Here is a 24,768-nt window from a genome sequence, read left to right as displayed (position 1 = left end):
CTTCTAACAGGACAAGCCCTTCTGAGACACTTGGAGAAAAGGTGACAGTGGCTTAGCATCTAACCCAGCAGGAAGGCCAGGCCAAGGAGGGGCACCCAGAGGAAGGAGGCCCAAAATGTCTGAGGATACGAGGGGCACGTTACCCCCAGAGATGCTACAAACTGAGAGGGGCCGGTTCCGAAAGGTCCAAATAAATTAGGATTGTTAATCCCGTGAGGCTGACAGACAGCAAGGAAGCAGTTACACAATCCAGCTTAGCCTTGACTGCACACAGGAGGCCCCAGCCTTGGGAGTCAGAGAGAGATGGAATCCCATCAGTTTGGTGCTAGGGCTGTGGCCTTGGGCAAGCCCTGAGACCCTCTGAGCCCCCACTGCTCCTCATCTGTGGGAGGCACGTGATCGTGGACGCCCTGCAGGGGCGCACAGAGATCGAGGGTGTGAGACACCCCACCCCCACATCTGTGGTTCATGATGTGATGATCCCCTACACATAATGCCCGTGACCTGAGGGGAAGGGCAGGGTGAGTGGTAGTTAAAGTTCCCCCGGGTTTGAATCCCAGCTCTGCCGCTCACTCATTGTGTGACCACAGTGACCCTGAGCAGGTAAACCACCCCCCTCCCTGCACACACCAGACCACAGCTTCCTCATCCACAGAGTGGGGACATGCGAACATCTACCCCACCCCGGGGGGGCCACTCTGGGGGTTCCACCCGCGGATGCAGGGGAAGTACTCAGAATAGAGTCTGGGACGTGGAGAATGAGAGGTGAAGTGAGCGATTTATTGTGCCTCCTCTGCGGTGTCTGATGGCTGTGAAGATGCCCGGCTGCCAGCTCTGGGCACAGTGTGCCGCTCACGTGAGCAGGCAGGAGAGCATCGCTGGAAAAGGATGGGAGGACTTGGGGCCCCGAGGGTTACAACCGACACAGAAGACAGTGAAGCGTGGAGCCCAGGGCAGTGGCCAGAGACCCCTCCCCTTGCTCTGGGACCCCCATGACTTCTAAAGCCAGCTACCACCAGCTGGCCGGGACTTTGTACCCCCAGCCAGCCATAAAAGCCAAGCTGCCGCCCCGTCTTTGTGGTCAGCTTGAGTCTGGGACACGGAGTCTAGGGTGCAGCCTCCAGCGAGGCCGGCACTGGCTTCCTGGGCTCCTCTCCCAGATCCACGATCCGGACGGCATTTTCCTTCTTGGAAAGTCAGAAGGCGGGGTAGACGGGCTCGGAAAACTTACAGTCAAACCTGTGGACCAGAGTCATGGCGTCGGGCTCCACGCCGTAAAAGGAGAGGACCCCTCTCAGGAAGTCCACGTAGACCCCCAGCCTCTGGAAAGGGCTGGCCTTGAGCGGGGTCTCCGTGTCGCTGTGCCAGGCCCTGAACTCCTTCCCATCCCAGTGGAGGCTCCAGGAGAAGCTGTTTCCAGAAATGCAGCTGTTGGGCTCCTCGCCCTTGCGGTCGATGCCCTTGTAGGTGAGGCCCACGTAGATGCCGGCCCCGGAGAGCTCCAGCTCGAAGTAGTACCTGTGCAGGTACAGGCTGTGCTGGGACAGCACCTGCCGCCAGTGCGAGAACCTGCTGGGGAGGTCCGGGTAGGGGTGCTCCCAGGGCGTGGTGTTGGTTACCTTGCGGTTGTCCTCCTGCAGCCGGAGGTACCTGTGTGCCGTGTCGGGGTCGAAGGTGACATCACAGGCATCTGAGGGCATACAGAAGGTCAGGGACCGATGGCCAGCTCGGACTGAGCCCTTCGAAGCCAGCCGGCCTCCAGAGCCCGCGAACACATCCATCTCCTGGTCCCCGTCTACCCAGCCGTGGTCCCCGCCCCGGGCAAGAGGCGAGTGAAAACCAGAAAACAGAACACAAGTGTGATGTTGTGATTGACAACGAGAAACACGTATCTGGTCTCTGCAGCCCGTTCCCAGCACAGAGCACCTTGCAATTCATTCCTGAGTGACAAGACCCCTGGGAGCATCTAATATTTGGTCTTTGACCTCAGTTCCTGACACGGAGCTCCTGAAACCCTTGCCATTTCCTGGGTCATAAAAGTGTCTTTTGTTCTACTGAGGCAACTCCAGGTGGGCTCCTGGAGGGGTTGGCTGGTCACCAGAAAGACCAAGTCATGACTAGAAACTTGGGTCCCCAGTCCTAACACTCTCTTGAGAAAGGAAAAGGGCTGGGACTGGCATTAATGGCCACTGGTGCCTGCGTGAGGAAGCCGCCACAAAACCCCAACAGCAGGGCTTTGGAGAGCTTCCAGGTGGGCCCTGGGGACTTCTGACTTCAGCCAAGTCAGGCAGAAGGTGTGGGCCACCTGGGGACCTACTGCTTGGGACTGGCATCTGAGGGGGTTGGGGGGGTCTAGTGGGGTCCATGTCCAGGGAGATGGTGTCAGAACTGAGCTCGACTGTAGGATGCCCAGCTGGTGGAGAACTGCTTGGCATGGGGCAGACTCCCCCACACACAGTCCCTCCCCTCAAACAGTCCCCCCAACATATTCTCTTCCTGGTCCCAGAGGACATTAGCACCCCCATGCACCCAGCTGCTCAAGCCACCCTCGAAGTCAGTTTTGACATTTCTTTTGTCCTAATCCTCCCTCATTTGGTCCCTCCCTGCCACATACACAAGCAGCTGAGCCCTGGGTCCCACCCAATCAGCAGACCACTTCACCCCCATCCAAGCCGCTGCCAAGTCTCATCCAGCCAGCACAGCAGCTCCATCTCCTGCACCCCACACCTTCTCCCTGGTGGAGCAGGGTGCTGTGGGCTAAATCATGTCACCCGGCCTACATGTCGCCTCTGATGGTGCCCCTGCCCTTGGGATAAAGCAGTGACCCCCAACTCTGGCCTGCACAGCCCTGGGGACTGGCCCTTGCCTGCATCTCCAGCCTTGTCTCCTGCCCTCTCCCCCTTGACCTCCACGCTCCAGCCCCCTGACCTCAGACCCACCCAATCCTGAACCGGCTCCAGGCTTTGGCACAGACTCTTCCCTCCATGATGGGGCCATCGCCCCAACCGAGTCTGAGAGATCCCAACTGATCCGTTCAGGTTGCTGCTGTGAGTCACTCCTCGGAGGCCACCACCCCATCACTGCGTCGCAGAGCACCCCGCCCTCTGAACTGCGTGGTACTCATCACGATGTGTAATTACTTATTCATGTGTTTCACACGTGTCCTCCTTCTACTCTGTAAGCTCCACATTCTATCCAGGACTCTACCCTGGGCTTCTAGCTCCAGGAAGATGCTCAGTGAACACTGGCCCTGTGAGTCAGCACGAGAATACTCTCACATCTAAGGGGACTCAGGACTCCTTACAGAGTATGTGATGCCATGCCCTGGGTCGAGAAAACCAGAATGAGTCGGGGACACTCGGTTAGTGCCAGAACGCCATGATACTTTGAAGAATGCCAAGGGCAGAATGTCAACGCTCAGAGGACAAAGAGGCGGCTGACAAGTGGCTCCCCACTGGTCACGTTGACAATTTGATGGAACTTGGACCCGTGAAACACTCTGAGTCCAAAAGAGGCTGAAAGTCCGTAGCAATACTCAAAGAAGAAAAGTTACCATCGTGTTTGAAAAAGGCTGTGTTTCATTTTTATTTTAATGTTAAGAATAAGGGGTGTCTAGCTCCTCGTGTTAACTGTTATCTGTTTGCAAAACATAGATGTGCGTCTGTCAGGAAGCAGGAAAGGATAAATGTTTTTAAAAACTGTGGAGAAGCCCAGAGGTCCTGGGGAAAATGCAGAGCTGTGGCAAGAACAGGAAGTGGCCATCACGTCATAACCGGAGCAGAGGGGGTTCAGGGGTCAGCCCGTCAGCGGTCACCCCCCGAAAACAAGCAGAAGCAGGGCTCAATGGCACATGCCGAAGAGACAAAGTAGCCACGTGGCCCAAAAATGGCCTTGGCAGCAGAGATGCCATCCTTCCACGAGGAACTGAACCTCCCGCCTTGTTAACCATAACAAAGTGCTGATTAGAAACACAGCCTTTTTTAAAATGCTAACGGACTGGGACAAGCCCACACAATGACAGAACAATGGGCTGGGCGATTCTGGCCACTTCAGACTTACAAGGGAGCCATTTGGTAACTAGCCAGGATCTTCAAAAGGGCCAAGACAGACAAAGGGACTGGACCCAGACTGGAGGAGGCCAAGGAGACAAGGAAACATCTCTGACCCTGGATCGGACTTCTGGCCAGAAAAAGGACATTAGTAAGAACACATGGTGAAACCTGACTCAATTCCACGGGTGGGGGTAACACCCCTGCAGCAGTGCTATTCATTTCCTGGTTTGGGGCCACACCTTGTAGTTACATAAAGTGCCAATGTTTGGAGACGCTGGGTGAAAGGTGTATGGGAGCTCTTGGTGCTGCTTTGGCAGTGTTTCTGTAAGTTTGAAACTGTCTCAAGATAAAAAGTTCAAAATCTGTTTAAATTAGTGTTGTCTTAGTGTGCCACTTAAGGCTGGACCTGAGGCTGCAAGAGCCTGAAAGCTACGTGAGGGGGGCGTGCTGGCTTCCAAAGCGTCACTCGGACCGCCAGCCTGGGGAGGGGCTGCTCACAACTTACACTGCAGGAACTGCTGTCTGGTGCGGGGCTTGGGCTTCGAGGTCCGATGTCTGTGCTCAGTGACAGCCAACACCTGAGTCCTGATGTCGTACTCCTCTAGAAAATCAAGAGCTGTGAGTGCACACCTGTCCAGGTGGGCAGGGGACTCGAAGAAGCCGGGCCCCACCACCACCACTCTTCCCTGGGCTTCCAGTGGGAAGACGGGGCTGGAGACCAGTCATGTCTCAGAGAACCCTGCTCAGTGGCCCATGAAGTAACACACGCTGAGGAAAGGTGCCAGCCTGACCTGGACTTCACTTGAAAGGACAGGCATTAGCAACCTCAGAAACTAGTCCTGGAGATGCCGGCCAATCGCATGATGTGACTAAATCACGTTCTCTGGGTCTCCATGGTAAAATAAAATCATCAAGGTAAGTGTCTGTTAGCACCACGGTCTAGCAGAAGGATGGCTTTGAAGATGAGGCCCCCCGTCCCAATTCTGCCCTGCCCCGACTCTCTCACTTCCCCCATGGACCGCTCGGAGACACCACAGAGCATGGCTCCTCACCCTCCCTGGAGCTCTCCTGGAGCTTCTCCTTGTAGCTCTGCAGCAGCTGGATCAAGTGCGCGGTGGAGTCCACGATGACCTTGCGCATGCCGGAGAGCTTGTCCTTGAGTCCGATGTAAACACTCGGGAAGGCGCAGTCCTCCGCGTTCTTGAACTTGCAGTACTCCTGTGGGGGAGGAAACACAGCAGCACTTGCCCTGGCATCTGCATTCCTTAATCCAGGCAGCCCTCCTCAATGTTAACCTCCCACATCTGTAAAATGGGCTCCTGGTAACATGCGCTTCACAAAGAGAGTGCAGGTTATGTGTCCAGTTCAGTGTCTGACAACATAGGAAGCATTTATTTGTTTTTTTAAACTGGGAAAGTGGGCTTTTAAAAATCAGGAGACTTTGCTGTACGCCTGAAACTAACATTGTAAATCGACTACACTTCAATTAAAAATAAGAATGAAAAAATATCAGACAAGCCCCAAAAGTAGATAGATAGATAGACAGACAGATAGATAGATAGATAGATAGATAGATAGATAGATAGATAGATAGATAGATAGATAGATAGATAAATAAAAATCAAAGGATACTAGACACCAAGAACAGCTGCAACACACAACCCAGACAGGGAACCAAAGAACAAAATGCTATGCCAACAGCCCAGATGCAGGGAGCAGTCCTGCAACATTCATTCCTTCAGTACTTTTTTTGTAATAACTTAAACACAAGCCACGGTTGGGATGGAGGAGCTGGTGCAGCACTTGGAAGATCGCAGACAAATCCTCGGACAAGAAAGTTTGCTGCCTTTTTCTTCCAGGCTCAATCTGATACAGAGTTTTCCCTAATTCTTGTTCTGTGCTTTGGAGTTTGAAATGCTTTTTCACACTAAGCCGTTTATGCTTCAAAACTCGGCAGTGATCAGGATAGTCTGCTTTTAGATGTAACATGTTATCAAAATTCAAAGGCAATTGAAGCACTGAATTGCAGACTGGATACAGCAGAAAACTTAGTGATGGAAACAGTTGTACTAAAATGGTTAGATTAATGGAAGAAAAAGTCCAAGGCAGAGACGTGATAGAAAAATAAACATTTTAAGGCTGTATATAGATTTAGCACCGTATATGATAAAAGTAACACTTCAAATTACTGGTGGACAATACATGTGGTCATTTCCAATGGCTGCAAATTGAGGGAAAAAGAAGTTATGTTTAATTGAACTAAGTTATCCTGTACTAAAATATGTTTTTGTTAGATTTTTTATGTTAAAGTTACAAAAGATGAAAAAATAAGGAGAAATTATTTATATACTCTTTGCGGAAATGCATGACATATTTCCTTTGCTTTGATATTGAAAGCTGAAGGAACAGGACATCCTTCAGTGTTTCCGTCTCCCTTTCTGCCTGCTGCTCTTTCTCCTAGTCATTACAAGGTTAACGATGCTTATTTTTGGGTGGTGGGAGTGTGGATTGTGGTCCTTCATATTTTTCTGTATTTTCCAAGTGTTTTTTTCACAACAAACATTTTGTTGTAACTAGAAGGGAATTTTTTCGAACATACAATCCAAAATTATTTGTGTTTAGGAATATTAGAGCTGAAGGAGCCTCGGAAATGATTGACTCTGCCTTGGTTGTTTGATAAATGAGGAATTTGAGACCCAGAGAGGTTAAGCGTCTTGCCAAAAACTACACAGCGCTCTACCGATGGACCCAGGATGATGGAATTCACAACCTAGTTTCCTTCCCTGCAGGTTCGTGTCCTTCGGGTCTGGTTCTGAGGGCATGTGGCTTAACCTACAACGAACAGCACGTGTAATGAAAGCCCCCGTCTCCTCTACTGGGCCGTCCTCAGTCACTCCTCAGTCACCCAGCACACGCACCCCTCTCTGAAAGGCAGCAGGACTATTCTCACCCCAGCCAGGCCAGCCTCTGCCCAGCAGTCGGGGTGGTCTGTGGAGCACACAGACCTGAGCTCATCATTCTTCATCTGACGTCCTCCCCCAGCTGCTGCAGCTTCATTTCAGGATGAACAAACTTCTCTCGCAGCCAGACACCTGCCTGGCCCTGCCAGCCTCACCTCCCTTCACTCTGTGCCCGGCACCCCCCACCCCATCCTGTGAAAGCCACTTAGCTCCCCAGATCGGCTGTGCTTTCACAAACCTCTCTGCCTTGGTTCTGCACATGCGGTTCCTTCTCCTGGGATGTGACTCATCTTCCACGACCCGGTTCCTGCCGCCCCACTCTGGGAAGCCTTCCCTCCGGTCCTCCTGTCCTCTGCCGAGTCAAGACCTGCTTCCCTCTGTCCCAGAACTCCCTGTGCACCCCATTTATCAAGGAGCAGTCCCCTTCCAAGCAGAGGGTGTCCCCTGGTGTCCGCGGCATGGCTGACAGTACCTCCAGGAACAGCACAGTGTTGCCGATGGCAGAAATCCGCTCCAGCTCCTGCCTGGTCCTCTCCATCTCCGCGCTCCTGTGCTCCAGGTGGGTCTTGATGCCGTTGGCCTGGCCCAGAGCCGCTTGCTCCTTCTCCTCCAAGAAAAGCATCACGTCGCCCTGGGCCTTCCTCATGGCAGCAAGGAGCTCCCCAAACTGCTCCTCAGCCACGGCCTTCACCTCGGACACTGATACCTGGGGGATGGTGGGCAGGGAAAAGCCTGTGAGCCAGGCATCCAGCTGTCTCAAAGCAAACCTGAGAAACCTGCATATTGGGGAGCAATTTTCTATCATAAATGGAAGACTTCATGCTCATATGAATCCTGGGTTCCCGGGAAAAGAGGATGGACTCTCCAGGCTGTAAGTAACTCTTTACCAATCATTAACTTAGTCCCTCATCCATCTGAGGGGAGAGTGAGTTATCTGACCTCTGGGTCCAGCTCTGACAGTCGGGCTGCTCTTTGAGTTTCTGAAATTGATTTTCCTACCGGGGCAAGGTGTGCATGCAGTATACTTGATAGTTATATTTCTTGTGGTACATTAATAATCTGGCTTCTCTGTACCAATCAGCAGCACGAATTCGCCTATCTCTGCATTTCATTATGCCAGTTAAACTGCCCACTGGATCTATCTGTGCCAAAAGCACGTCTAATCTTACGGTGTCCGGGCCAGGCACAAAATGTTTAGGGCGTGTGCAGGTGACCACAGCACCTGAGGATTTCAGACCGAGCACACCTGTGTGGAATGGACTGCTACATTCAAAAGTGTATAAAACAAGCTCCACGTGATCCATACTGAGAGTCCGCGCAATGGCACCTGTGCATGTGGGATTCAGCCCTTTCACAGGGTGAACATCCCTTGTAAATGCTTTCAGGCATATCATATTTAGATCATCAATCCGAGTTTTAAACGGTTTCCTTCTCTCTGTGGCGGCTTTAAGTCCTGGTGCTGACAGCTCCCCCGACAGTGTCCAGTTCGAAATGACATTGTTAAGCTTCATGGCAAGGTCCTGGGTACCATCTCCTGTGCTCGCACTCCCTCCACCCCGCTCCACAGCCCAGGGCCCGTTCTCGGCCTGCCTCAGTCTCCCGCAATGCCCCCCGCGCCCATTCCATCCAAGAGCTCTCTGAACGGCCCCTCCAGGTGCCGTTTTCTGTTCCTCTTGGAGTCCTGCTGCCTGTCTAGTCACTTTTTTAATTACATAAAATAGTAACAAATAACAGCCACACAGTGTGTATCATGTGCCAGGCACTGTTCTGAGCACTGCATACATATTATCTCATGGCAACCTCAAAAAGGTAGGTACAGATGGCCCTCTGTATCTCTGGGTTCCACAGTCACAAATTCAACCAACCACTGGAAAATATTTGGGGGAAAATATACCAGAAGGTTCCAAAAAGCAAAACTCAAACTTGCCAAGCCAACAATTATTTACACAGTGTCTACATTAGATCAGCTATTATAAGCAACCCAGAGGTGGTTTAAAGTATCTGGGAGGATGTGACAGGTTCCATGAAAATACGAGGCCGCTTTATATAAGGGACCCGTGCATCCGTGGATTTTGGCACCATGGTGGAGGCTGGGGTTGTCCTGGAACCAGTCCCCGTGGAGACCAAGGGACGACTGCACCATCATGGGCCCCATTTCTTAGGTAAGGAAGCTGAAGCACCACTGAGTTAAGTGCTTTGCCCCAGGCCACACAGCTGGGCCCAGTTCTTGTCTCCAGAGCCTGCTCTTTTAACCTTCATTCTACCCGGTCCCTCAGCAGGGGTGAGGCAGGGATCCCCACGGCTGCGCCCCGTCCTACGACCCAACCCGGGGGCGCCTGGCTGAGTGCGCAGCAGCAGTCAGGTGTGCTGAAGCCCAGCAGGGGAGCCCGGCCAGCCTTACCAAGACAGATTTATGGTTGGCTTGGAGCCTGGCGATGGCATTTTCATTCAGCTGGAGCTTCCGCTCCAGGTCTAACTGGGTGCCCCGAAGCTCCACCTGGGAAGAGGAAAGGACAGCATTACAGAGGAGGGAGCCCAGGGCATGGGGAGGGATCCCAGGGGCAACAGCACCATCGCCCCTTGTCCATCTTAGTCTGCCTCAGAAGCTGCTCTCAGAAGGCAGCTTGGAGAGCCCTCAGCAGAGGCACAGAGGGTCCCCTCCGGGGCTGAGCTCGGCTGCACCAGCTGTTGCGCTGCGCTGGTCATCACTAGACATCTCTGTGCATTACCATGTATCATCCCAACCATGCCCAGGGTGCGTAAATCCATCACCTCCATTTCACGGGTGATGAAATGGGGCCACCTATCCAAGGTCACGCAGTTGTCAGTGGAGTTGAACCCCGGCCTTCCAGCCTCAGAACAGCGCAGGCGTGGAACTGGGGCGAGGGATCACACAGGTTCCGCTTGGCAGCTGAGACTTTGCAAAAATCACCTTAACGCCTCCACACTTCCATTTCTCCAACCATGAAATGGGGAGACGCTAAAGGGCCTAATTTACGGGGTCACTGGGGACGGGATGAGACCATGCGTGTTTACAGGAACTCTGGACAGTGGCGGGCATGTTGTAAGTGTAATCAACATCAGCGGTGCCCTTATCGCATCGACACTGTCACCGGCATCCCCTGGCTGCTTTCCATCAGGGACCCTCTCTCTCCTGGAGGCCGGCGGAGCGAACCCTCCCGGCCGAGGCCAGTGTCTGCCGAGAACCTTGGGTTCACCTGCTCGGACCCCACCACCCATCTCCTGTCTTGCCTCCTAGGGCTCCCTGAGCACTTTCTGAAGCCTGCCAAGGCACGAAACCCAAGCCTCTGCAGACTTTCAGGCCCCGTCACCTTCCTGGCTGCGGAGGACACAAGGCCGCAGCAGCACAGAGCAGAGCTTTCACCCCTTTAACAGCAGCGTGCATGTGCGCTCGACTGTGAGTCGCTGTGCACGAGCAGCCCTAACTCGAGGGCTGCTCCCCTCCTCCCCCTGGAGCCTGCGGGAATCCCAGTCTCCGGAGGGAGCCCAGGCAGGCGCGGATCCGCCTCACCCTGCAGAAGGCAGGTAACTCTTGCTCAGGCCCTGGGGCACTGAATCAGGGCAGAGAGAGCCCGGGTGACCTCCCACCTAGAGACCTGAGGTTTGGTGCCCGGAAGTGGGTGGCAGGGGAGGCAGCAGGGCCTGGCCTATTAGGGGGCAATTGTGGGGTCTTGGTCTGTCTAAAAGGCCCGCCCAGTGACCTGCTTCATGGTAGTGGGAAAACATGAACTCTTGTTCGAAGGAGATGGAAGACACAGCAGAACCCCAGCAGCAGCAAGCGTGGCTGTGAGAGCATGTTGAAGCGACCGGCCCAGCATGATCCAGGGACCCCCAGACAGTGTCCAGTGAGGGGGCGTCTCCCCTCTGTCTGCAGATGCCATAAAAGGAGAAAAGGACTCCGGAGTCTGATGGCGACCTCTGAGTGAGTCACCCCAAGAGCAGGCACTCCCCATTACCACAATAGGTGGGGCCGCTTTGGGAGATCAGTATCTCCAGTTATTCCTGTTCCCAGAAAATGATGGGGTGTCTCCGACCCTGGCTCTGGGGTTTCCCAGGACTTCAGCAGTGCACACACCTCAGGCCAGGGCGGGCCTTGCACCAAAGGACAGCAGTGCCAATGAGCGGGGACGGCTCCACATTGAAGGGCACGGAGAGTCCTGCCTGCGTCAGCAGGGTAACAACAGATGTTGTATAAAAGCCATGGCATTGAGGTCCAAACACCTGCCACCCGCTGGCTTTATGACCCTCATCACACCGTGTAGAGTCTCCTCTGGTGCCACAAGGTATGTCAGCAGAATCGTTTTTGCTTCTACCTCCAGGGCAGAGGGGCACCCGGAGGTTGGTGGCCAGGTCAGGAACAGCAAAGGGAGTGAGAAGAGAGGAAATCCCAGTTGGTGTCACTTCCTTTGTGTTTCCCTTCTGGAGAGCCTGCTCTGGGAACGCTAGAGTTACCCCTCCCCGGGCCGACTCTGTTCCTCGGTCACTGGTCAGAACCCACTATGTGCCAGTCCAGTATATAAGACCCTCCCTGCTCTTGAAACACTTACAGCCCAGGAGAATGTGTAAGAAAAACAAGGTTAAAAGAAGATGTGGTATATTTATACAATGGAATACTACTCAGCCATAAAAACCAACAACATAACGCCATTTACAGCAACATGGATGCTCCTGGAGAATGTCATTCCACGTGAAGTAAGCCAGAAAGAGAAAGAAAAATACCATATGAGATCGCTCATATGTGGAATCTAAAAACAAAACAAAACAAAACAAAACAAACAAACAAAAAAACAAAGCATAGATACAAAACAGAAATAGACTGACAGACATAGAATACAAACTTGTGGTTGCCAGGGGGGCGGAGGGTGGGAAGAGATAGTCTGGGATTTCAAAATTGTAGAATAGAAAAATAAGATTATACTGTACAACACAGGGAAATATATACAAGATCTTATGGTAGCTCACAGAGAAAAAAATGTGACAATGAATATATATATGTTCATGTATAACTGAAAAATTGTGCTCTACACTGGAATTTGACACAACATTGTAAAATCATTATAAATCAAAAAAAATGTTTAAAAAAAAAAAGAAAGAAGAGAAAAACAAGGTTACATAACACTGAGTCCAAGGCATTCCTCAGAAATTCTAGGGGAAATCCTTTTCCTGAATGGCCTCAGAGCACCCGCCTTTTGGCAGCCAATGGGCCATGAACAGTGCTGGTTAGCTGCTCCCCGAACCCTGATGCCTTGTGGCTCTCAGAACTTGGCCCCTGCTCTGTCTGGGGACTGGGTCTGCAGTCAGCACCCAGTCCCGAACCTTCTGGAATGAATGCTGAGGTTGGATACAATGACCCGCCACACATGGACGTCAAGATCTCAGATAGGGCCCAGCTCACGTCTTCCCTCTCCAAGATCCCCGCCCTGGCCTGACTGTGGGGCCTCCCTCCTCGGAACACGCGGCAGGACAGTTGTGTCCCCAGCCCTGTGGAACCCCGGGAACCAGGGACCTGCCCGGCCTTCCTGGTTCGAGCCCACACTCCCTGAGACAGGCAGGGAAGCCTCACACTTAGCCCGTGGGAAACGCTCGATGATGTTTGAAAAACTTGACGAGGAACAGGAATGAGTCACATGCAATTCATGGGTCAGAATAAACAGAAAGGCAGTCACAGAAGGAGTGCAAATTTCCCAAAGCACATGCACAAGCACACACACAGCCTCACTTCCACGGCAGTGAGCCTGAGGTCAGGGAAGGCGAGAGGAGTTAAGACGAGCCACTCTTAAAAGCTAAGGGGCCCCAGCCAGTAAGAAGAGTATGGAGGTGCCTTAAAGAACTAAAAATAGAGTTACCATATGATCCACTATAAAATAGATAAACAACAAGGTCCTACTGTACAGCACAGGGAACTATAGTCAATACTTTGTAATAACCTACAACGGAAAAGAATCTGAAAAAGAATATATGTGTGTGTATAATTGAGTCACTATGCTGTACACCTGAAACTAACACAACATTGTAAATCAACTGTATTTCAATTAACAAAAAATGCTAAGAGGCCCCAGGAAGCTGGCCTAGGCAGGAGGAAGAGCTGAGTCCCCACTGGGGAGAGCTGGGCTCTGGAAGCCCAGCAGACAGAACAAACAAGCAAAGAACACCCAGAATGCCCAGATCCAAACAGAGGGTCTGCCCACTGGCCCCGTGAGACAGCGTGGGGCTTCTGAAGGGGCTCAGTCAGCGAGCTGAGCGATCGGCTGCTCTGCAGACTGGATGCAGGGTCCCAGCTGCTTGTGTCCTCACGGCTGACCCCTCCAGTCTCAGTCCCCACTGCATGACAGGCCTGCCTGAGTAACCAGCCCTTAACGCGGTCCACAGTGACCTTCAGCAAGCAGCTCCAGCAGGTCTGGGCTGGCTGGAGGAAAGACTGAGTTTCTGGAGCCTTACTGATGTCTAACAAAACTTGCAAAATAGCCCTGGTGGCAGGTGTAGCCTTGTCGCATACATCAACTGTGTCTTCTGAGCTGGTCTCTTGGGCTCCAAAGATGGGGCAGGGCCATCTAGAGCCTGGCTATACTTACAGAGCGTACCTACTCCCCGCATAGAAAGCAAGGAGACAGGATGGAAAGGCACGAACTCTCACAGGCAGACCAGCGAGCAGAGGCTGTGACCTGAGCCAGCTCCAGGGACCTGGGGCACAGAGCTACTGCATTGAACCTATAACCTCGAGTGCGTTCAGCACCAAACCACCTGAGGGCCGGTACCCAGTTGTCTGTGCTTCCCCACACACAGCTCTCCTAAGATGTCTGAGTTTGGGGTTCCACACAAGTCCCCCTGTTCAAAGTTACAGTTACCCTCAGTCTCCGTCATGCACCAGCTTCCACTACGTTTCAAATTCACGTTGTACCTGTGCCACCACAGGCACAGAATTTCTGAGAGACAGAAGAAACTGTAAATGGTGGCATTTGCCTCTGAGGAGGGGGATGGGACACCCAGGGCAGGAGGGGGACCTTTTCTGGGTAAAATCCATTGCAGGATTTCACAGAGATAGTTTCTCAATGTGTGCACACATCCCTTTTCCAGTTACATATCATAGAATTCAGATATTACACCCTGAATAAGGGAAGAGCAGTACACTTTGCCTTTATCTTGCTACTCTAAGAGTGGCAGGTTTTGTGTGCAAAAGAACAAACAAAAAGTAAGGCTATAATACCGTGATCTTGGGGTCTTTGCCTGTGTTCCTCCAGTGGGCGGCTTTCCAGAAGCTTCCATCCCTCACTTCCTGACTTAGCCGTTTGCAGGAGTTTGGACAAACGCAGTGAAGATGAGGAGTCACCACCTCACTGAGTCATTCGAGGACTGGATGGGGAAACCCACGGAAAGCGTTTAGCAGCTGGCAACGCTCCACGAAGGTGGATTTCCTCAAGGACCCGGGCTGCTGTCCTCTCACCTGTCTGATGACCCAGAGTCTCATCTCGGCTGTGAGTGTGGGGGGTGGGTGGCAGTGACCTGCTCTCCTGACCGGACATTCCCCGACCTTGGAGGTGCTGGGAACAGTTAGCAAGGGGACTGTAGAGCTGGAAAACGTGACTCATTGGCACCTGGAACACAGAGCTTTCCAGAAGAATTCCCACTAACACTGGATGAAATCCAAGGGAGGGCATGGAGGAGGGACCCTGGCAAGTAGCCTGTCCTTGGAAAGCTCCTTCCTCAGCGGCCCAGGGTCCCTTGGCCCAGAAGCTGCCTCGGGCCCCGGCGGCCATGGTCAGTGCCAACTGGGAGCTGCAGGGAGTGTGAACACAAGACGCGTGGGACAAAAGTCAACTGCACTCCCCACTGAGAAAGAAGTGCTCCTGGAAAGTCAACGTATGAGAAACAGCCAGTGACTCCGAGCCCGGGAGCTTCTTCAGGCTCTCGGCTTTTGGGCAAAGGAAAGCCAGTTGTTCTGGAAACAGTTTCCCTATCTGATGGGAATGAAGTCACAGGCTCGGAGAACAGTGTTTCTCAGTCTCTTCTGGTACATCTGTCTGATGAGGTTTACTTCCCCAGGTAAGCCAACCTTGACATTGTACCTGGAGGGAAGTTTCCCATTCTCTGTTACCTCGACACTGTTCAAGCCCTTGGATGTCACGCCCGGTATCTCAGAGGGGCCCTGTCTACTGATCTCTCGTTTCAGGTAAAGCGGGGAAGAGAAATTAGGGGGAAGTTTTGTTCTTTGCTCTTGAATTTCTGCCGAAGTTTGCATTTCATTCATTGCCACCCAGATCCAGCCAGAGGGAAACACCTCTGCCCTCAGCCCCGCACCCAAGCACGGGTCAGTCACCGAAAGCTAAGTGAGAAACAGCAGGAGACTGCCAGGAAGAGGAGCGACAGACACGGACAGAGCGGGCACAGGGACAGCAGGACCGAGCTGGGACAGAGTGACCCACTCCAGTTTCCCTGGGCACAGGGTCTCCCCACCTCTCTCTTTTGGGTGGACCCCAGCACTCACCTCCTTGTCCCTGCGGGCAGCGTCCAAGGAGACCGCAGCATGACCCCGGTGCTCACCCTGGCCACACTCCTGGCAGATGCACTGCCCATTGGGGCAGCAGAAGGCGACCAGCAGGCGGCGGTGGGCCAGGCAGACGTGCAGGTCCTGGTCCTTGACGGGCTTGGCCAGCTGGTGGCCATGCAGCCTGCTGTTCTCCTGGTGCGGCCGCAGGTGTTCCGGGCAGTAGTTGACCATGCAGGTCAGGCAGGACTTCACGGCCCTCACCCTGCTGGCCCCGAGGCAGAAGTCACACAGGACCTCCTCCTCCGCCTCCACCCCGGGCCTGCCCGGCCACGCAGAGACTGTCCCCTCCGGGGGGGTCCCCGGGGGACCCATGTCCTCTCCTTCCCCCGGGCTGGCCAACCCAGAGTCTGGGCTGAGCGTGGTCAGCGGGTGAGCGGGGACCCTGGGCAGTGGCCCTGGAGCCATCAGATCCAGCTTGGCCATGTGGAAGGCTCGCTGTCTGTCCATCTGTCTGCCCCTTGGCCCAGGATCCCGCTGCGAGTCAGACAAGGGAACCATGCCCAGATGACTGCAGCTGCTGCAGAGTTTTAACTGTTTCTTCCCCCTGGGGAGCTCACGCAGTCATTACCCTGCTCGAGCTTGGACACCAGCCAGCGGCGGTGACACAGGCCGACCGACTGCTCAGGCTCAGGGTGGCCAGCCCTGCCCCTCCTCCTGCCCAGACCCAGAACTCCGACTCCTGTGTTAGTCAGTCCCCCACAGACTCAGCCCTGCCACCAGGCCCGCTCTGAAAAGACCAGAGATTCCTGAGCTCTGCGGGCAGAAGTTCACTCTGCTTTGTGTGGCCTGACTGGCTCCATTTTTTGTTTTCAGGTTTCAAAGGGACCCAAAATGTAAGGACTTCAGCCACAGGACAGGCTTTCATCCTTTCCCATCTCCAGGAGACAGGCTACAGGTGGGTTTTCAGTGGCGATCGGGAGAGTCAGGAAGACCTTGTCTCCTTCCACATAAAGCTCCATTCTGACACCTGAACACCTGCCCAGGGGCTCGTGGGGGGATGGGGGGGCCCTGTCCACTTACTAAGGTGTTCCTAGACATGGTGTGTGGGTCAAAGCACCACAGACTGCGTTAAATAAAGAAACGTGTCTTCTCCCAGTCCTGAGGCTGGAAGTCCGAGATCGAGGTGTCAGCAGCGATGGTCTCTTCTGAGGCCTCTCTCATTGGCTTGTAGACGGTTGTCCTCCCCCCGTGTCTTCACATGGTCTCTCCTCTGCGCACGTCTGTGCCCTAATCTCCTCTTTTCATAAGGACACCAGTCAGATGTGGATTTGGGACCACCCTAATGAACTCATCTTACTTGAACGACTTCTTTAAAAAGCGCAGTCTCCAAATACAGCCACAGTCCCAGGCAGAGGAGGTTAGGGCTTCAGTGTATGAATGGGGGGCACAATCCAGCTCATAATCAATGGCCAGGGGATGAGATAAGCATCTACCTACTTTGAAGAACAGTGCTCCCAGACCCCCTCGCTGGGTAGGGGGACACAGCACACTTTGCATTTGCCAGACGGGCACCAAAGGACCCAGGATTATTCCAGGATACCTGGCCCCCAACTTCTGTGACCTAGAGAGGGTCTATAGCTTCCCCCCAGGATTTCTTCAGATATGCTCAAGTGGATTTGGAAAGCTATTGGAACAGAGAGGGAACCGGGGGGTGAGGGTGCTGGTCCAGCCCGCCCCTGAGATTGGGGGTTGGGGTGTCTCCAAGACATCCCCCTCCCCATGGCTGTCCACTCCTGGTTGGGTTCTGCGGGATCCGGATTAAACCAGATAAACCAAGGCGCGATTCTTGTCACTGACCAAGGCATTTCAGAAATCCAAGAAATGCTGCATGGCGTTGGATGGCATGGGGGACTGTAATAGTCTATCCAGATACAGGCCTGCTTGTCCACCTGCCCCGAACACGCACATCGTGATGGCCTCGCTCGGCCCTTTCAGCAATGCGAAGTTTCCTGAGTACCCCCAGCCCCACTGCTGGAGGCGCCCAGAAGGGGCCTCCCGCATTTCATTTCACGGTTTTACACCTCCGGCCAGGAGAGAAAGGAGCCGGCTTGTCCTGGCCCCTACCGGTCCGGGGCTTTCGCCAACGTCCATGAATAGGGTTGCTTTTCAGAATGCTCTGGTTCTGGCGGCTGAACTGGTCCACCCACGTGCCACAGAGCCTTTAATCTTTCGGGGGAAGGAGAGGGAAGGTGAGGGAAGGTGGCCTGGCCGCCCTGCCTGACCGGTTCCACAACCTCAGGTTCCCACTGGGGGTACTGAGCCAGCCTCTCACTCATCTCCTGTTCTTCCCCCCACCATCTCATGCCCACCCTCCCCTCCTTCATGAATGGTTCCCCTGCCCGCCATTCTCTCCCGCTAACCCTACAGGGCTCGCTCAGCCCAGCTGGTGGCCCACTGGAGCCCTGAGCTAGCAGACGTTCCACAACAGCGTGGAAAACAGGAAAGCTGAATTTTCGGTCCCAGCCTGACCCGGGAAAATCATTTGTCCTCTCTTAACCTCAGTTAAGACAAGATCAGACCTGCCCCTCTGATGTCATACGGCCCCCCAACACCACTCTCTCCTCCCCTCCAGGCCAGCCTCCCTGCACACAGCCTTGCATGAAGCAAGTGTCTATTTCACAAAATGGATGTAATTTCCTGCTTTCCTGAATCAAACCTGCCGCCACAGACACCAGGGCCACGCCGTGGTTTGGGATTCCTTTCCGGAACTGAGGGAGGTTTCCCACCCGGCATTCTGAGAACTCAAACTCTACTGAACCATGTGGGAGGTAACTGCAGGCAGGCAGGCAGGTAATCGTTCATCCTTCACCCAGTGGATTCTGTGATGAACTATCCCACAAGCTGACAAACTCCCGAAGGGCCCGTGAACAGTGACTGCAACTCCCCTCCCAATTTGTGGGTTTCACGCCATCACCTTGAGGAATATGGAAGACCTCAAGTAGAGCTTTCTTAATCCAAAGACTCTATCTGGCCATTTCAGGTTAAAGGAAGCCCCTAAGTTTTCCTCCTAAGTAAATAGCTTCAAAATTCTCACTGAGCAGTTTTCATCTGCGTCTCTGTGAAGCCATGCAGAGCTGTGATCCACAAACGTAGGTGGTATTTGTCCGCCAGCCTGCAGAAATTAAGAAAAAGCAGGCAATCAGACTGTGTGGAAAATAAGAATAACAAAATTAACAAGTCATATATCTAAATTTGATCAATTTTAAGGGATGATACTTTATTGAGACTGTGTCCTTCCCCCTTGTCTGGAATGGAAAGTCTTCACGTTTAGGAGACCACGGTGAGAGCAGTGGGGGTGGAGTCACCTGGGAGAGCCCCACCTAAGCTCGTCCTCCAAATTCACCATCCAGCTTTCCTGGTAAAACCCAGAGTCCGAGACCCAGAGCTGGAAGCTGCATCACTCTTCCAGAAACCGGCCCAGGCTTCTCCTGGTTCACCCAGGGGGTGGGCCCAGGGACCATTCTGGCCAGGGTCACTATCAGCAAACTGGTCCCCAGCCCTGCTTCTCTCATAAAATGAGAAGACAGCCTCATGGGCCGTTTTGGTGATTAACAACTGCCAGACAAGAGACCAAACTGAAGGAGAGGAGAACCAACCCAGAGGAGACTCGGTCCGAGACTCGGAACCACCCCACCCCGCCCCGCCCCCGAGCCCTGTCGCCGTGGGTCGAGGCTGGCAGGAGGGGCCGTTCCCGGGTGCTGCCCGAGCCTTCTCTTCACAAAGACTGGGACACACACACTGGTTCAGAAAACAAGACTGGGAGTTCCAGTAGGGTCTGCCTTGCCTGTGAGCAGCACCTGCAGGGAGCCCCTGGGGTCATCTCCTCCCTGAGCCACAGCCGGTCTGGCTTTGGCTCGTTCCCCAGTCCCCCTTGTTTGCCCACAGGTGTGGCCCTGGTCCACCCTCAGTCAGCCCTCCTCCAGCCAGCCAGGCTCCCAGGGCCAGAACTAGCAGCTGGGCCTCCCAGGAACCTCTGGGGGTCCTTCCGTGCCCTGGAAAGGCAGAACTCAGGAACCCGACCGAACTGTCCAGTTACTCTCATAAATTCCAGACCCAAAGACATGACATGTTATGTGGCCTGTGCTGAACACACCCCTGGAACTGTGCTCTGTCCAACCTCCATAACAACGCTAAGAAATATGCGTACAAACACCCAAAGGAGGATTTCTGGAAACTCCATGCTGTTTTCAGGTCTTCTGCCCATTTTTCAATTGGTTGGTTGTTTGGTTTGTTTGTTTTGATGTTGAGTTGTATGAGCTGTTTATATATTTCGGAAATTAACCCCTTATCAGTCACATCATTTGCAAACATTTTCTCCCATTTAGTAGGTTGTCTTTTCATTTCATCAATGGTTTCTGTTGCTGTGCAGAAGCTTTTAAGTTTAATTATGTCCCATTTGTTTGTTTTTGCTTCTATTTCTTTTGCCTTAGGGGACAGAACCAAAAACATATTGCTGCAATTTGTCCTGCCTAGCACCAAGGGACACGATGGGCCCAGGGCAGGCAGCAACCACTCTGGCGTTGAGGGACAAATATTCTGATCATCAGTATTTTTTATCAAAATATTTGCCATTAAAAGAGGATGACAGAGGAAGCTTTCACATACTGAGGTAAGGGCAAGTCATTCTGGCTCATACATGATTTGACTTAAACTTTATGCTAATCACAACAGCTGGTTCTGTGGCCTGTCCAGCATACACTGTATATCTATCTGCTTTAGCCATGGAAGAAAAGAATGCATCTTAAAAAATATCTAAGTGGAGTAACTGTGGTTCGAGCATCTCTGCACGTGGAGTTTGGTGAAGCTCAAAGGGGTGCACGGCTGATAACACAAACACCAGCATCAATGCTGAGGGCGCTGCATGCACTCCATGGGCGAGTCTTTGCAACAACCCTGAGACAGGTGCTGTCACTATCCTGTTTAGCAGATGGGGAAAACAAGCCTTCCGAGGTTAAAGACCTTGCCCAGAGATCCTGGGTTCCGAACCAGCTGGAGTTTGAACCCAGGAGGCTGACTCTTGATGCTGCAGGGGAGCAAAACTAGACCCTAAAGTGTGTCTCTTTGGCATGCGGATTAGTTTAGGCTGATTATTTTTAAGAAGTCTCAGGAAGTCTTTCTGTTTATCTCCCCAGACTGCCTAAAAGAATGTAGAATGGGGACCTGCTCCAGGAGAGGAGCTCTCACCAGAGATAACTATTGTGCCAACTGGTGTAGCAGACAGGGAGGAACCCAGCAAACATTTGTTTGTCTGTTAAGATTCCTCTCCAAGTCCCATTGTCTCTGCTGGCCCAGCAAACATTTGTTTACCAAAATCTGCTTTTCCATCTTTATGTGAATTGCCTTCCTCCCCTTTGAAGTCCCAAACCACTGCCCCCAGCATCCTCTTTTGTCTTTACTGAAGGTGGTATTTAAGAAGAGGGTTTTGACCATTTGGGTGAGTTTCTCAGTTTTCCTGAGTCTCTTGCACGTGCATGTTATTAAACTTTTAACTTCCTCCTGTTAATCTGTCTCATGTCAATTTAATTCTTAGGCCAGCCCGAAGAACCTGGAAGGGTAGAGGGAAATAACTTCCTCCTCAACAACGCTAACCGGGACACAGCTACAGGTTCTATTACAATGCGCGTGACCACACCGCACGGTGTTAATGCTCCTCCAGCCATCTTGGAATGGGCTCCTCTTGGTTAATTACTTATTTTTGTTTTAATAATAAGTATGGACTAGTGACCTAGATTCCTGAACAAAGGGAGGAAAAAACATTTTCCATCTGAGAGCCAAAATCTGCCCCCCTCCCCAGGGATTATTTGTGGCCAGGCCAGAGGACAATGGGTTATTTTCTCAATACACAATATACTCTCTTCCTCATCGAAGTCCCCGCCAAAGGAAGATGCTGTGTTACAGGAACCATGGAAGCTGCAGTCTTACTTCCACTTCCTCACCGCCGACACCCATTTGCTCATATGGTTTTGACTCCCACCTCACTGTTGCAAACTAGAAGGTTGAAGAATGCTCTGTATTTCCTTACACCTGATTGGGTTCATCTACACCAGACGTGGTCGCTCCAGCCTGTTGGCCGGTGTTGGTCACACTAGGGATGGGGGGGTCTATGCAAATTGAGGCCAATGATATTCGAGAATTAGTTTGCTGGGGTCTTCCTGGCTCTTAAGAGAGACACTTGGGAAACAGATCTCCTTCCCTCTGGAGGTGGACAATGAAGCATGGCTGCTGGCAACCATCCATGACATGAAGAGACCAGCTTAGGATGCTGCCCTCACCGTGGCAAGGCAGAGAGACCCAGAGGACCTGGCCCTCGGCATCACTGAGCTGCAGGATCCAGCTGGTCCACTTTCTGTATGTTTCATTGTGATTTTAAAATGTTTGGGTTGGCCTGCAAGTAACCTGAAACATCCTCCCTGACAAAGGAACACTTTTCAAAATCACATGCCTTGAGACCAGCTTGAACTCTTCTGCCATGAGAACTTTAGGCCAAGCTGCACCTCCAGCTGCTACTGGCCTTTTTTCAGGAAGGAATGCAAATTGCCAGGAAACCTCGAGACTTTAGTTCCTGCATCACCATTCATTCCAAAAAGCAGGAAAATATGGTCAATGAAAAGTGTGTAAGAAGAGAAAAGGCCACTGGGTGGTACTGCAAGTCATCCACCCAACAAGGCTTGTTTGCTTCTGGCAAGTTGTTCTATTTGCTTTTCTAAGACTCAGACCAACAGCTCACTCAAAACCAGTTACTCATTATTTAATGGCATGAGGAAAGGGTCACCATACATTAAGCTTCTCAAAGCAGGTCATAAAATGGATTGTACACTGTAAGACAAATTATATCAAAAGGAACAGCTTTAGGTGTCCGGGTGTGAATGTATGCAGACAGCCAGAGGACAGCTGCATGAAATTACTGCACGTAGTGACTTTTTTGTGCTTTCCCATGTTTTCCAACTTTTTAAAATAACAACTTAACAGTGTACAAAAATCATAAAACAGGAACTTTAAAAAGTAAACGTGTTTGTGGGCGGGAGTCCTAAGGGAACCCAGTGGTCGGCTTCCGAGCAGAGACGCCCAGGGTTCAGGAGTCAGAAGGCGGGTTTGCGCCTCCACTCAGCCATCAATTAGCCACTGTCAGATGCCGTTTGCCCTCTGAGTCTCTAGTTCCTCCACCTATAAGATTAGAGAGTACTTGCTTTGTCTCACTTTCAGGGTTATTGTAAGATTCTACATTATTCAACAAGATAATGTAGTGGGAAACTGGACACGTCTCTGGCTGGTAAAGATGAGACGCCCTTTGTGGGGAGGGTACAGCTCAGTGGCAGAGCATGTGCTTGGCATGCACGAGGTCCTGGGTTCAGTCCTCAGTACCTCTATTAAAATAAATAAACCTAATTACCCTTTCCTGGAAAAATTGAAAAAAAAAAGATGAGATGCTCTTTGAAGCTCAAGCCAAGACCACGTCCTCTTCCCAAGCTATTCTCTCTCCACAGATGAGCTCTTCCCTTCCCAGGACTCCAGTTACCACTGGCACACGTTGATGTCTCCAGCTCAGACTTTCAGAGCTCTGTCTGCAACTACATTCTAAATATTAAAACTTCACTTTCACAGTCACCTCAAACCGAATACATCCAGAATTAAACCTACGACCTTTCCGGATCCTGACCCAACAAAGCTGGCCCTCTTCGTGGTTCTTTCCTCTGAGATTGCTGCCGGCATCCAACCAGACTACAAACCAGAAACCCGGGCAGCATGCCTTTCCCTCACCCCCGTATCCATTCCATCACCATCTTCCATCCCAAGGATCTCAGGAACCTTCACCCTTTGTGTCCCATGACTGCAGTCAGAGCCACCACTGTCTCTCGCTTGCATTACAGTAACAGACTCCAAATTGGAATTCCTGCATCCACCCCATCACTGTTCCCTCCAATCCTTCCTCCACGGCGCATCCGGGGAAAGCTTTTCTGAACCAGCCTTACTGAGCCGTCATGCACATGCGTGGGGCACTGGGCTCCTCTACACAACTCCCTCCTCTGTGTGCCTCGCCCCACAGTTTCTAGCTGCCTCAGCTGCTTGGGACCCTGATTTCTTCTGGACACTCAGCTTAGTGGGCCCACCGGGCTCTGCCAGACTCCAGCACCATGTGTCATGGTTGGGGAATGGCTCCTTGACAGGCAGGTGGGTGGCCATGGGGCGCACCGCGAGAGCTCCTCCTGCTGTCAGGGATCAGGCTCTTCGTGCTGCCTGTCACTCACCACCTGAAAATAGTTACCGCTTATGTTTTGTCAAATTTTACACAAGTTTGCAGTGGGAGGACTAGTCTGGTACCAGTTACTCCATCGTAGGTGGAAACAGAAGCCCAGAGAAAGCAGAGTAAGATATAAATCTGATCGTATTATTCCTCTAGTTAAAATCCTTCCCTGGCTCCCTAGCTCTAAGAATAAAGATCCAGTTGTAAGCACCCTGCAGTGCCTTGACCACTCTGAGCCCACTCGCAACCCAACGCCACCCCGTCTCCTCTCACCCACACTCCTCCTTTAGTCTCTGGCTCTTCCAATCCCTTGCCATGTTTTCTCCTCCCTCGTGGCTTTTGTACATCTCAGTACACAGCTAACATCCCCCCTCCTTCTGCACCAGCCACAAGACAGTGAGTAAAGCAATGGGAACCCAGCTCAAGATTAGACAGAACAGTGTCTAACACTGGGCCCAGGTATGCATGCATTTCATTACAACAAGAAAGGAAGGAATTATTTAATAAAGGCTGTTAGTTCAATTGGCTAGCTATTTGAGAAAATATAAAGTTTTATCCCTAACTCATCCTTTATTCAAACTCAAAATTCAGACAAAGCATTAATAAGAAAAATATATAAAGAGCTACTTCAAGTTGATAAAAAGAAAACCTAATATAAAAATGAGAAAGGGAAATGAATGGACAATTCATGGACTTAAAAGCATGTGAAAATGTAAACATACAAAAAGACATCTAACCCCATTAAGGATGAAATATAGTAAGATATAAACTAAAAATAGTAAAATATTGATGGTGTCCCATGTAGCTGAGAGTGTGGGGAAACTGTTAGAGCATGAATTAGTACAGCCGATTCACCACAATTCTGATGTTCATACACCCTGACCCATCACATTTCCAGGAATCTATCCTACAGAAATAGCAGCATGACCACAGAGCTGCTTGTATCAG

General features: G+C 51.9%; 1 protein-coding gene and 1 long non-coding RNA gene across 3 annotated transcripts; one reads left to right on the top strand and one right to left on the bottom strand.

Annotated features, from left to right (window-relative positions):
- Positions 1-1,180: 1,180 nt before the first annotated feature.
- LOC140692897 (tripartite motif-containing protein 16-like) lies at positions 1,181-16,112 on the bottom strand. Of its 2 annotated transcripts, XM_072957114.1 has the most exons (6): positions 15,516-16,112; positions 9,414-9,509; positions 7,485-7,718; positions 5,105-5,270; positions 4,558-4,653; positions 1,181-1,690 (listed from the first exon to the last, which is right to left on the bottom strand). In XM_072957114.1, the coding sequence occupies exons 1-6, from the start codon at positions 16,074-16,076 to the stop codon at positions 1,197-1,199; spliced, it is 1,647 nt and encodes a 548-aa protein (XP_072813215.1). In that variant the 5' UTR covers positions 16,077-16,112; the 3' UTR covers positions 1,181-1,196. The 2 variants fall into 2 exon arrangements, with proteins under 2 accessions (XP_072813215.1, XP_072813216.1); XM_072957115.1 differs by lacking the exon at positions 9,414-9,509.
- Positions 14,461-22,515, top strand: LOC140692899 (uncharacterized). Its single transcript, XR_012068502.1, has 4 exons — positions 14,461-15,200; positions 16,392-16,473; positions 20,009-20,187; positions 21,109-22,515. It is a non-coding gene; the product is annotated as an uncharacterized lncRNA (long non-coding RNA).
- Positions 22,516-24,768: the final 2,253 nt, after the last annotated feature.

The sequence above is a fragment of the Vicugna pacos genome, unplaced genomic scaffold (assembly GCF_048564905.1).
Source record: "Vicugna pacos unplaced genomic scaffold, VicPac4 scaffold_18, whole genome shotgun sequence".
NCBI lineage: Eukaryota > Metazoa > Chordata > Mammalia > Artiodactyla > Camelidae > Vicugna > Vicugna pacos.
The sequence above is the reverse complement of the archived record's forward strand: the minus strand, read 5'-3'. Positions and strand labels throughout refer to the sequence as shown.